The sequence below is a fragment of the Ricinus communis genome, chromosome 6 (assembly GCF_019578655.1).
Source record: "Ricinus communis isolate WT05 ecotype wild-type chromosome 6, ASM1957865v1, whole genome shotgun sequence".
NCBI lineage: Eukaryota > Viridiplantae > Streptophyta > Magnoliopsida > Malpighiales > Euphorbiaceae > Ricinus > Ricinus communis.
This window is the reverse complement of record NC_063261.1, coordinates 17,117,696-17,128,630: the sequence shown is the minus strand read 5'-3', so window position 1 is coordinate 17,128,630 and position 10,935 is coordinate 17,117,696. Positions and strand designations below refer to the sequence as shown.

General features: G+C 33.1%; 1 protein-coding gene across 6 annotated transcripts; it reads left to right on the top strand.

The window, feature by feature from the left end:
* Window positions 1-347: 347 nt before the first annotated feature.
* LOC8262555 (CLP protease regulatory subunit CLPX2, mitochondrial) lies at window positions 348-9,401 on the top strand. Of its 6 annotated transcripts, none has more exons than XR_007216223.1 (16): window positions 348-1,196; window positions 1,362-1,423; window positions 1,736-1,836; window positions 1,971-2,050; window positions 2,724-2,774; window positions 3,861-3,935; window positions 4,023-4,100; window positions 5,131-5,193; window positions 5,951-6,021; window positions 6,108-6,207; window positions 6,367-6,471; window positions 6,759-6,821; window positions 6,940-7,055; window positions 8,000-8,485; window positions 8,630-8,700; window positions 8,780-8,943. XR_007216223.1 is itself a non-coding variant. In XM_048375236.1 (16 exons), exons 1-16 carry the CDS (start codon window positions 588-590, stop codon window positions 8,844-8,846), a joined length of 1,875 nt encoding a protein of 624 aa, XP_048231193.1. In that variant the 5' UTR covers window positions 350-587; the 3' UTR covers window positions 8,847-9,401. The 6 variants fall into 6 exon arrangements, 3 of the variants coding, with proteins under 3 accessions (XP_015580061.1, XP_048231193.1, XP_002527823.1); XM_048375236.1 differs by having other exon boundaries at window positions 350-1,196; window positions 6,940-7,062; window positions 8,000-8,155; window positions 8,780-9,401; XR_001535867.3 differs by having other exon boundaries at window positions 352-1,196; window positions 6,940-7,062.
* Window positions 9,402-10,935: the final 1,534 nt, after the last annotated feature.

Sequence of the window (10,935 nt, the reverse complement as noted above, 5' to 3'; positions counted from 1 at the left end):
GAGAATATTTTAAAAGTATTCTAAAATTAATAAAAAAATATTCTGTTATTGTATAAATTTTTTTAAAATATTTTTAAATTTACAATGTAGTTATTTTTTTATTATTTATTATTATTTTTTAGTATTTTTCGGTTGTTTTATAAAAAAACTGAGAAAATAAAAAATCAACGAATATATAAATTTGTAAAAATAATTAAATAACTATATTTTTAATTTTTTAGCATAGTAGCAATGAAAAAAGATTAAGAAATATTGTAAATTTGATAAAAAAAGAAAGAAAGAGTATTTATGATATTTTTCCGTCGTCTCGTGTATTTCGTATCTGGATGGGAAAACGCCCATTTAGAGTGGCGATCAATTAGCAAACTTAAAGCCCATGAACTTACTGAAAAGCTTTAGAATTGTGGAATACAAAGCCCATTGTTCGCTTACACATATATCCACTTTTTCCTCCGTCTGCTTCTTCTCCTTCTTCAATTTTGCCATTCACTCGCTTCACTTCACTTCACTTCACTTCACCCGCCAACAGTTTCCAATTCCCAGCAACGGGAATCAACTACCTTTTCAACCACCCAAAAGACCGAAACATGTTTTCACTTCTCAGACGCACAAAACCCGCCGCCGCCACCGCTGCCGCTGCTGCAATCAAACACTTCACCACCAAAATCCCCCCTGCGAAGCCTCCAGCTCATGCACACCAAACGAAAACGTCATCTTTACGGTTAGGTTTAGGGTCTATACGGAAAGTTAGCGACAAAAGCACTACAGATTACGATCACATTAGAGCTAATGTGAATTGCCCAAGATGTTCCTCACAAATGCCGGTGCTCTTCTCGAACCGGCCATTGTCGATTACCGGCCGTGAAACTGGGATTTTCCAAGCGGTTAATTTTTGCCCCAATTGTAAAACGGCATTTTATTTTAGGCCGTTTAAGTTAGAGCCTTTGCAGGGGAGTTTTATTGAGCTTGGTAGGGTTAAGGGTTTTGATAATGGTAGTTGTAGCAGTAATAATGTTAATTGTAAGGATACAGGGGGCGTTATTGTAAAAGATTGTGGTAAAATTGGAAGCTTTGAGGTGGCTTGTGATGATGTTGATGATGATGATGATGTGAAGTTGGAGAATGAGTTGCCTACTCCTAAAGAGATTTGTAAAGGGCTTGATGAGTTTGTTATTGGGCAGGACAGAGCTAAAAAGGTTTGATTTTTAATTTAAATTTTAATTTGCTTTTGATGCTTGTGTTTGGTTGGTCTAGTTAGTAGGAAATGGCTTTAGTGAAACTAAATTAACGATACGGTTATCTCGATGGAGTTTAATATAGTTGGGATTTAAATTCAAATCTTTTTTCTTTAATTGTTGCAGGTGCTTGCTGTGGCAGTTTATAACCACTACAAGAGGATATATCATGGTTCCAAACGTAAAGAGTGAGTCTTTAGTAGTCTGTTAGCGAGTGGTTTAGGGTGGCTCGGGTTCTGTTATTGCTGCAGTTGCATTTCACTAAAAGACACCATTGCGTGCTCTGACTAAAAGCAGTCAAAAAATGAAGATTTAGTTATACCCAAAATTGCCTTTAGCCATTAAATTTGATTTTAATGCTTTTAGAAGAAAGCTTTTGAGAAGCAGCCTTAAACTTTTTCTTTTTTCAATCATTAGCACTTGTTTGGTAGTTCTTAAAGGTAGATGTTTGTCCATTTAATGTTACTTTCATTAACTTGACATATTTATTTGGATGTCAGATCTGGAGCAGACATGGGTTATACTGATAGTCAAAATGATGACAATGAGATTGTAGAATTAGACAAGAGTAATGTATTGTTGATGGGTCCCACCGGCTCAGGTATGGTGAATGTTGTCTTCCTTATTTGATTTGGTTATTTCATGTAGTGTAAATAACCATTTCCTGTGATATAAGTGTTGATTCTGAGAACTTCTTTTCTGAATCATTTTATCTTACCTTGACCACAAGGATAGGGAAGACATTACTTGCAAAAACACTAGCTCGCGTCGTGAATGTACCATTTGTCATTGCCGATGCAACAACACTAACACAGGCAAGTTTGTTTCTTAACATGGTTCTAACCTAAGTAATTTCAAGGTTGTTCGTGATTTTTTTCCACATGACTTCTTGTATCATGCTGGTCTTCTAACACTCTTGTTTCCTTTGATTATTTGATGTGAAATTAAGTCACATTATTTGGAAGTGTTGAAACTTGAAACTATATTGTGTCAAAATAAGTGAAAGTAACTAGTATTTTCATATTCAGTAATGTCATCATAAGCCTTAAGCATTAGAGGTTTTGATTTGCTCCTTATACTCCTGCAAACTGGTTTATACATGCACATACATTCAGGAAAGATTTCTACTTGTGCGCAGTATATAATTGCATTGTAGTTACAAATAACTCAGTCTGTGAGATATATTTTTCCTATGTAAGCTCTCCTCCTGTTCCTAGTCATTCCCCCTCCTAAGCTGATGTTCTTAATAATTCAGGGATCCTAATAAAAATCTCAGATTATAAGATTCGAAGTTTTTTCTGCAATATTGAGGATTCATTATCTTCATCTTGTTGATCTACATTTTCATTTATCTTTAAAGTTTGTTGACATTCTCTGTAAAAGCTTTATTTGTTTGTGTAGCTGAAGTTCATTGATGATCTCTCTTCTCTCTCTCTCTCTCTCTCTCTCTCTCTCTCTCTCTCTCTCTCTCTCTCTCTCTCTCTCCAGGCAGGTTATGTTGGGGAAGATGTGGAATCGATCTTGTATAAGCTACTAGCGGTATGGACTGTTTCCCTATTTTTGTGTGTTGTGTTAATTCTTTATTTTTATGTAACATGAATTCTCAATTTTTACAAAGATGTGTCTTATGTGCTAACCATGGACATATTTTCTCAATTAATATCCCAAATCCTCCATAGAAGGACAGGGATTATTCCCAACTTTTTTGTTCTTTACTTCAGTCCCAGCTGTTCTTCACATAATCTATGTCTTTTTAAATTAAGTTATCAATCTTTGAGAAAATAATGTGAAAATATCAAAAACCAAGATGCAGTGCTGGCCTGTGATATTTGAATCGGTACACAAAAACATGCTTCCATAACTACTCTATTATGCAGCGCCGCAGCAGACGTCAAAATGTTCAAAACTGCAGAGCCTGTTAACCATCAATTGAACTTTGTTAATCCTATGCCTCAAGGAAGCATGTGCTTTATAGTATGCTTCTACCCCACTATATTCTACTCTTTATCCTTTCATTTTGGTCCGCTGCATTACAGATATGTTCAGATTCCAAAAGCGGCAGCAACTTTACCTTCTCCTTTTTCTTTCTAAATAAGTCATTATCTTTAATCTTTATACATAGCTTGGTGTCAAACATGACATTTTCCAATAGTAGTGCTCTGAAAATCAGACTCCGAATGGTTGATGAATTATAATTAATTAATGATAACATACTATCCCTTTATTGATAAACGGTTGGGATTTTTTTATGATCTTAATATTTGATGTTTAAAAATGATAATTTGGCTTATGTTTCTAAATATAATATTATGTAGGAATGACCATTGTGAATGTTGTAGGACTAAGACATCCCATTTTAAAATGTTGGTGCTTGATTGTGCGATCATTAATGAACTGATCATGCATTACTTGGGACTTTCTTCATATAAAATGCATACTTTCATGCACATACAAATTGTCCTCACGTTCGTGTTTGTTTGAGCACAATATTCAAACTCCTTTTCCTCAGGCACCATTGAACTGACCTGAGTCAGCTGGCCTTTTTTTAAGTTTCTTTTGCTACATGTTTGTTGCACACTTGGTGTTATGTCATATTATCATGTGGATTTTCTTTTTGCCATTTAGGCGTCTGAGTTCAATGTGGAAGCAGCGCAGCGAGGGATTATCTACATCGATGAAGTAGATAAAATAACTAAAAAGGTCTTTGTGATTGGTTAGCATATGGATTGTGCCTTTAAATGATATGCTTCAACTTATTTATAATAATTTGAATTTCTCTTTCTGCAGGCTGAAAGTTCCAATATTGGTAGAGATGTTTCTGGAGAGGGTGTTCAACAGGCATTACTGAAAATGCTGGAAGGAACTGTGAGTAAATCTTGTGTTCTCATTTAAAAAATTGTTTCTTTTCTTTCTTTAAACTGATTCTGAACCTTGTTTACTGAGTATTTTTGTGGTAAATCAGCCTTTTGATTTCCTTTCATTAATTTTGCACTCATGACCTGATAAACTGGGAAGAATATACTTCTACTTGTCTATGTTTAGTTTTTATCAATGTCCTCATGAGCTTGTTACCCTTGGAACTTCTTTTTTCTTGTAACATCTAATGCTATCTGACACATGCATGGTTGTGTAATTGCATCAGAATTGGGAGCAAGTTGGCATTCTTGTTCAAATGTTTGCCTATTGCAACTTATATTATCTATTGAACCCATATTAATATGTCTCATTATCCCTGAAGAGTACTTTTTTATTTCTTCTTTTTGTGTGGGAGAGCTTTGAGCAATGATAACATGCTATATGAGCTACTTGCTTCCTTGATGTTACTTGACCTTGCCTTGCAGTGCTTTTGGAACAAGGAAATTGAAGTAAAAATTTAGTGTGGTCCTAGCAACACGGTAGTGTAGGTTGTCTAGGTGGTCAAAGAAGCTCCTGAGCTCTACATCAATTAGTAGACTGCTGGAGAAGACTAGCTAGATGCAATTTCTTATATGGTTCTACATATGTCTTGTTTGTTTGCGGAATCCAAAAATTGACTATTTCTGTTGGTGGGCTTAAATATGTAATTACTTCTTTCACTCCCAAGATTGCATTTTTGGTTTAATAAGGCAATGATTGACTCATCATATTTGTGACAATGCTCTAGATCCCTTAGGATTTTCTCATTAGTCGTTCTCATTTGCGATAATATCTGGCTGAATGTGAGATGCTTATAATGTGTTGAAATGGAATTTGGAATACTAGAATAATTCTGAATTTTCTGAATTTGTTAAATAATGTGAGAGACTTCTCATAATTTCTGCAATAGCTATTATTGTGTAACGTGTAATGCTCTTGGCATAGTTTGTCAATTTCATTTGATTGGATATATGATTAATTTTTTTTTTTCGTTTCCCAGATAGTAAACGTTCCTGTTCCTGATAAAGGACCTCGTAAGCATCCACGTGGCGATCCGATTCAGGTATGTTCAATTTCTGTGCATGCATTAGGAGAACACTCTAAGCATTGCAGTCCTTGAACAACTCCATAGAATATCCCATTATTTATTACTCCAAAGTCCCTGAAATGAAGAATAGGAAATTTCACTTTTTTTAAAAGCAAGCTTGCTGTTGCATGCTTCTTAATTTCAGTGATAAATGGTATTTTGGAGTTCAGTAAATAAATTTATCATGAGCACATGTTAATCTTACATTTTTGTGTGCCTTGGGTCAATATGCTGTTTAGGAAACAACACCAGATATATGTTGGACGTATTATGAAAAATAGTGGCAGTGTCATTGCTGTTCCTACCAAGTTGTAATTATTAAGGCTGAATTTTGTATCAGCATTTGCTTCGTCCAGATAAGAAGTTACTACTAATCTAGATTCCATTTATATTTCGTCTGTCTCTATTTTCAAGTATGGAAATGGGAAACTATTATTCCTTTTTAATCAGGTAAAGGATTAGATAGGAAATAGATATCAAGGTGATGCTGTTCTCTGGAGGTGTTGCTTGTTATTTGGCTACACATAAGACTTCACCTCTATGAAGGCGGATTTCTATAGAGCCTTCTTTTTAAGTAATATGAGGACTCTGTCTGATGCTTTTAAAGGCCTGTGAGTAAAAAAGAAAAACTTTTCAAGTTTTAATTATTTTCTGTCTCTCAGTTGTTTTAATTGTTCTTTTTCCCAAGATGCTTTTATATCTTGCATCTTGTAATTTGATGTGATGATTGCAGATAGACACAAAAGACATCCTATTCATATGTGGTGGGGCATTTGTTGATTTGGAGAAAACCATTTCAGAAAGGTAAATTCATCTTATTTAGATGTGTTCAGAAAATTGATTTGCTGCACTTCACTTGGTTCTAAATTTAAAGTTCTTTCTCTTCCCAGACGACAGGATGCTTCTATTGGCTTTGGAGCACCAGTACGTACAAATATGAGGACTGGTAGAATGATTGATGCTGTGGTGGCATCATCATTGTTGGAATCTGTGAGAACTATACCCACTATGCCTAGTACATTTCTCTCTGATATTCGTCCTTTTGTTTCTTGAGTTAGCAATCTGGTCTTTTCTAATAGTTATATATGCTTCATGTTTACTCCTCATTCCTTTGAGTGGATTGTCTCAAGTCTTTTCATGGACTTGCAGGTAGAAAGTGGTGATTTAGTAGCATATGGCCTGATTCCTGAATTTGTTGGACGGTTCCCCATATTAGTTAGCCTATCAGCCTTGAATGAGGACCAGCTGGTTCAGGTAATTATTTTTCTCAAATAACATGATCTTTTTTTTCTACAGCGACTGTTTTTGGTATTATCTGGTGAGGCCTCAGTGTATATATTCCTCTAAACTGCAGAAATAAAGGAGGACTCAAGTTTGTATTAAACTTTATTTTTGTTTCCTCATTCATGTAAAACTGTATGTTTTATGTTATTGTTTTCGATGATACTGCTTTCACTTATTGAGCATTTTTGCAGGCAATTTGAATTTAATGACTCAAATGAAATTGACAAGAATGAAGCAATTTTTTTGTCGTGCTGTAGGTCCTTGTGGAGCCAAAAAATGCTCTTGGTAAACAGTACAAGAAGATGTTCAGCATGAATGATGTAAGTTTTTGTTCCTTGGTTAGCGGGACACCTCTTTCCTTTCTTCTCCTTTGCCTATTAGCTGATGCATAATTGTGAGCTCTTTATGTGGTTGCTTGTTATCTTCATAATTTTTCAGGTCAAACTACATTTTACTGATGAAGCATTGAGGTTAATTGCAAAGAAAGCAATGGCTAAGAACACTGGTGCACGAGGTTTGAGAGCCATATTAGAAAGCATTCTCACAGAAGCAATGTATGAGGTATTCTTTAATAGCATAATCTATCTATTTTTACCATGCAAATGCATGTATAATTAGCTCCCTTCATTTTGTCGCATTTCCAAAGTGTTGTCAGTTGCTGCTTCACAAGTTTGGTGGTTGCCATGATTTCTTACCACTGAGAGAGAGAGAGAGAGAGAGAGAGTTAGTAGGCCTAGGCTTTATATTCCATGTGCATGTGGAAGGAGGTAGTTAAAATCCAAGGATTTTGGCAAAGTGTTGTCAGTTGCTGCTTCACAAGTTTGGAGGTTACCGAGATTTCTTATCGGTCTGATTAGAGAGAGTTAGTAGGCATAGGCTTTATATCCATGTGTATGTGGTGAGTTCTTTTACCTTTATTATAAAGCTGTAAATGGTGGCACACCAGTAATTGCTATAAAGATAGCAGGGGCCTAAAGTTTTAATGAATCTGATAGTTACCACTATTTAGGAATACTTATTAAGCCCACGTTTGGAAGGAGGTATTTAAAATCAATGGGTTGTAAAGCCTTACGTTTATATAAGTTTTTAAGTTCATAGATTTGTTCATACGATCTTGTTTTGCATGCACACCTAATCATGGATTTTAAGGATATTTGTGGAATAAAGAAAAAAATGGAACAATTTTTATTCATTATATTGAGGGATTTCACAAAAATCCACTTCCTATGAATTCCTGATTTTAAGAGTTTGGGTAGATTAGGGATTTTGCAAAATGCATGGATCATGTCTCTTCTTTTTAACCAATAATAGATTTTGACAAAATCAATGGACTTTGCGAAATCCTCATAAAGAAAACCTCAAAAAAGCTTTGCCTAAGATGGCAACAAAATTTGATGCTTACCCTCTTGGTAAATTCAAACTCCAATAAATTTTTTATCACATGCTAAAAAGCCTTCAATCTTATTTTTGTGTCTATTGTTATTTATCTGGTTCACAGATTCCGGAGAATAAAACAGGAAGCAATTGTATAAGTGCAGTTTTGGTAGATGAAGAGGCGGTTGGGTCAGCAGATGAACCAGGATGTGGAGCGAAAATTCTTCATGGGGATGGTGCACTGGGGTGCAGTTTTCATGCAACAAAGTTGAAAGATTTGGTATACCATTCATGACCTCTTTCTCCTCTTTATTCGTTTTGCAAGTGGAAATACTTCTCATCTTGTTAACAGAGATTTGATTTATGGGACTTGGCTACAAGAGCTAACTAATTTCCTAGCCGCAACATAGAAAACCGACCTTCGACTGCATTTTTAATGGACTTAGCATGAACGCAAAAAAGTTAGCTCATTGCATCACTTGACTCAATGCCATACAGTAAAAAAAAAAATATTAGCGTTTGAATTCAGTTCATTTGTCTTCGATATCACGTCAATGAAAGAAAAAGGACTTGGCTTCCGTGGAAAGCTCATGGACCCATTTGTTGTCAGGTCAGAGTTGATGTATTTTTTCTGGCTATATTTTGCATGAGAATGGACAACTTATTCAGATTGATCTTGCATATGCATTCAATTAGAGGATATATTGCATTGTACTTGTTGTCTTATGGCAGTAGGTTGTCCTTTAAAATGCAGAGGAATGGTGATGAATCCTGTTCTTCATCTTTCAATGCTGTATTCGGCATGAAATTTTTCATCAGAAACATGTGACTATCTTTTTTTCTCTCTTGAAGTTATTTTCAAATGCTTCCTGATTGTCTAATGTTTTGGAACATGGGCTTGCAGGGGAATGGTGGGATTGCACAGGCTGAGCATTCAGAGGGCGAATCGGAATTTCAGTCAAGAGCCCTGAGCTTGTAACTATAATAGAGCATGTGTACATTATGTCCACATGTATACCTTCCACATTACAAATGCAATAAAAATAAGTCTCACAAGTCCAGAAAAAACCAGAGCATGCCTCGCCAGAAAAAAGGCTAAACTGAGTGGAATGCAGGCGAAGGATCCAATTCCATATAGTAAATGGTTGCGCTGACATATAATTGAGTCGAGACTGAGTTGATACGTAATGTGATGCATCACATAACAATGAAAGAAACTAATGAAGAGGGCTGCTGCCTGTTGATGGAGTTCAAATGGACCTGTTAACAAGCAAAATATGATTTATCCAAAAAGGGACGACCAGGGGCGGCTTGCCCATTTCTTAAGCTCAGATCAAACATTAAAAGAACTGCCTGGATTCTATTGTCTTCCCCATTTCTATGTTTCTGGTTGCTTTTGCCATGCAGGGTCTGGGGGCCTTCTCCGATCACTGTTCAATGTTCATCCAGCATACTGGTTTCAAAAGAGAGCAAAACTATATGGAACCTAATCAATACTTGGAAATACAGTCGCTATGTTTTAGGAATGCCTTGTCCCACAGGAAAATCCGTGGCATTACCAGACTATCACGGATTCCCATTAAATAAATAATTCCCGCATCCTAGTCAGCACAGGCCGTACTTTCTTGTCCACGTTGGATCCATCTCCACTGACACAAAACACCACTAATAAAAATATGCTCCCTATTTACCATTTCTGTTTAAAATTTTTAAAATTTGATTGGCGAGGTATCGTTTCTTTGTAAAATTAACTAATTTGATTAATTTTTAAATTTCAAAATAGTTCAATTAACACTTCTGAAATTTAACAAATATAATAATTATATTTATAAAATTAATTTCTTTTCTAAATTAATATGATAAGAATGGAAATTTTTTCTTTAGTAAAATTTATTATTTAATTTTTATTCACAAAAAGATAAAGTTATATTTTTTCACATGTAAAAAATAACTATTCTATTTTTAACATTTAAAATTTCATATCATTACACAATAAAATAAACGGAATTAGACGCAACTAATCCTTTACTCATGGGTTGAACGATTGTTATTATTATTTTAATTATAAAATTAAATTAATAAATATAATTTAATATCAACTTATAAAATTTAAGAAATAATAAATCACAGAAAACTAATTATTTTTAAATATCTTGAATTTATTTATAATTTTATTAATATAATAATATAAATTTATTTATTAATTAATGTTAGTGTTGCATACATTAATAATATATCGATATAATTGATATTACTATTCTTTTAGAATTAAAAATTTATTATATGATTCAAAATTTAATTTATTATTGAATATAATATTGAAAATATAATTTAAGATGTTATTTTCTAAATTATAATTATTATTTAATTATAAATATAATTTATTAATTAATATATTATTTCTTGCAATAGAATTAATATCATTATTTGATTAGAAAATTATTTATTAGTTAATAAAATATTATTAATATAATTAATGTGTTATTTTTAAAAATTAGAGTCAGTGTTTAATTAGAATATAACTTATAAATTAATAGAAAAAATTATAAAATTATATATAACCTTTAATCTCATATGTCAAAGATAACTATATATGTTATTTATGTATTAAAAATTAAACATACATATCAAAAATATTTTAAATCTCAAAAATTAATATATAGATAGATAATTATGTCTTTCAAATTTGATATATATATATAATTAAAATATTATAAGAGAGTATTTATGCAGAAGTTTGATGCAGCTGATAGTTGTTTCTCATTGAACAACTACATTAAAGCGTTTGGTAAAGATTTAAGAAACAGTAGTTAATAGCTGATTTAACCATAATTAGCTGTTGATTGTATCAGCTTTATTTTAGAGTTTTTTCTTATCAGCTGATAGTTGATTTGATTTTTTATTTATTTGTATACTATTATTCTTATTAAAACTTATTAAGAATAATTTATTTTAAATTGACCTCATATAATTTAATTTTTATATTTTAAAATAAATAATTATTATCTTAAAATTATTTTTAATAATTAAATAATTATAATATTTAAAATTATGGTATTT

Excerpts from the sequence above, each read along its gene's own strand:
- LOC8262555 (XM_048375236.1), top strand. The coding sequence starts at position 588 with ATGTTTTCACTTCTCAGACGCACAAAACCCGCCGCCGCCACCGCTGCC. Across the intron at positions 1,837-1,970 it reads GATGGGTCCCACCGGCTCAG|GGAAGACATTACTTGCAAAA; the intron begins GTATGGTGAATG and ends CCACAAGGATAG. Across the intron at positions 5,194-5,950 it reads CACGTGGCGATCCGATTCAG|ATAGACACAAAAGACATCCT; the intron begins GTATGTTCAATT and ends TGATGATTGCAG.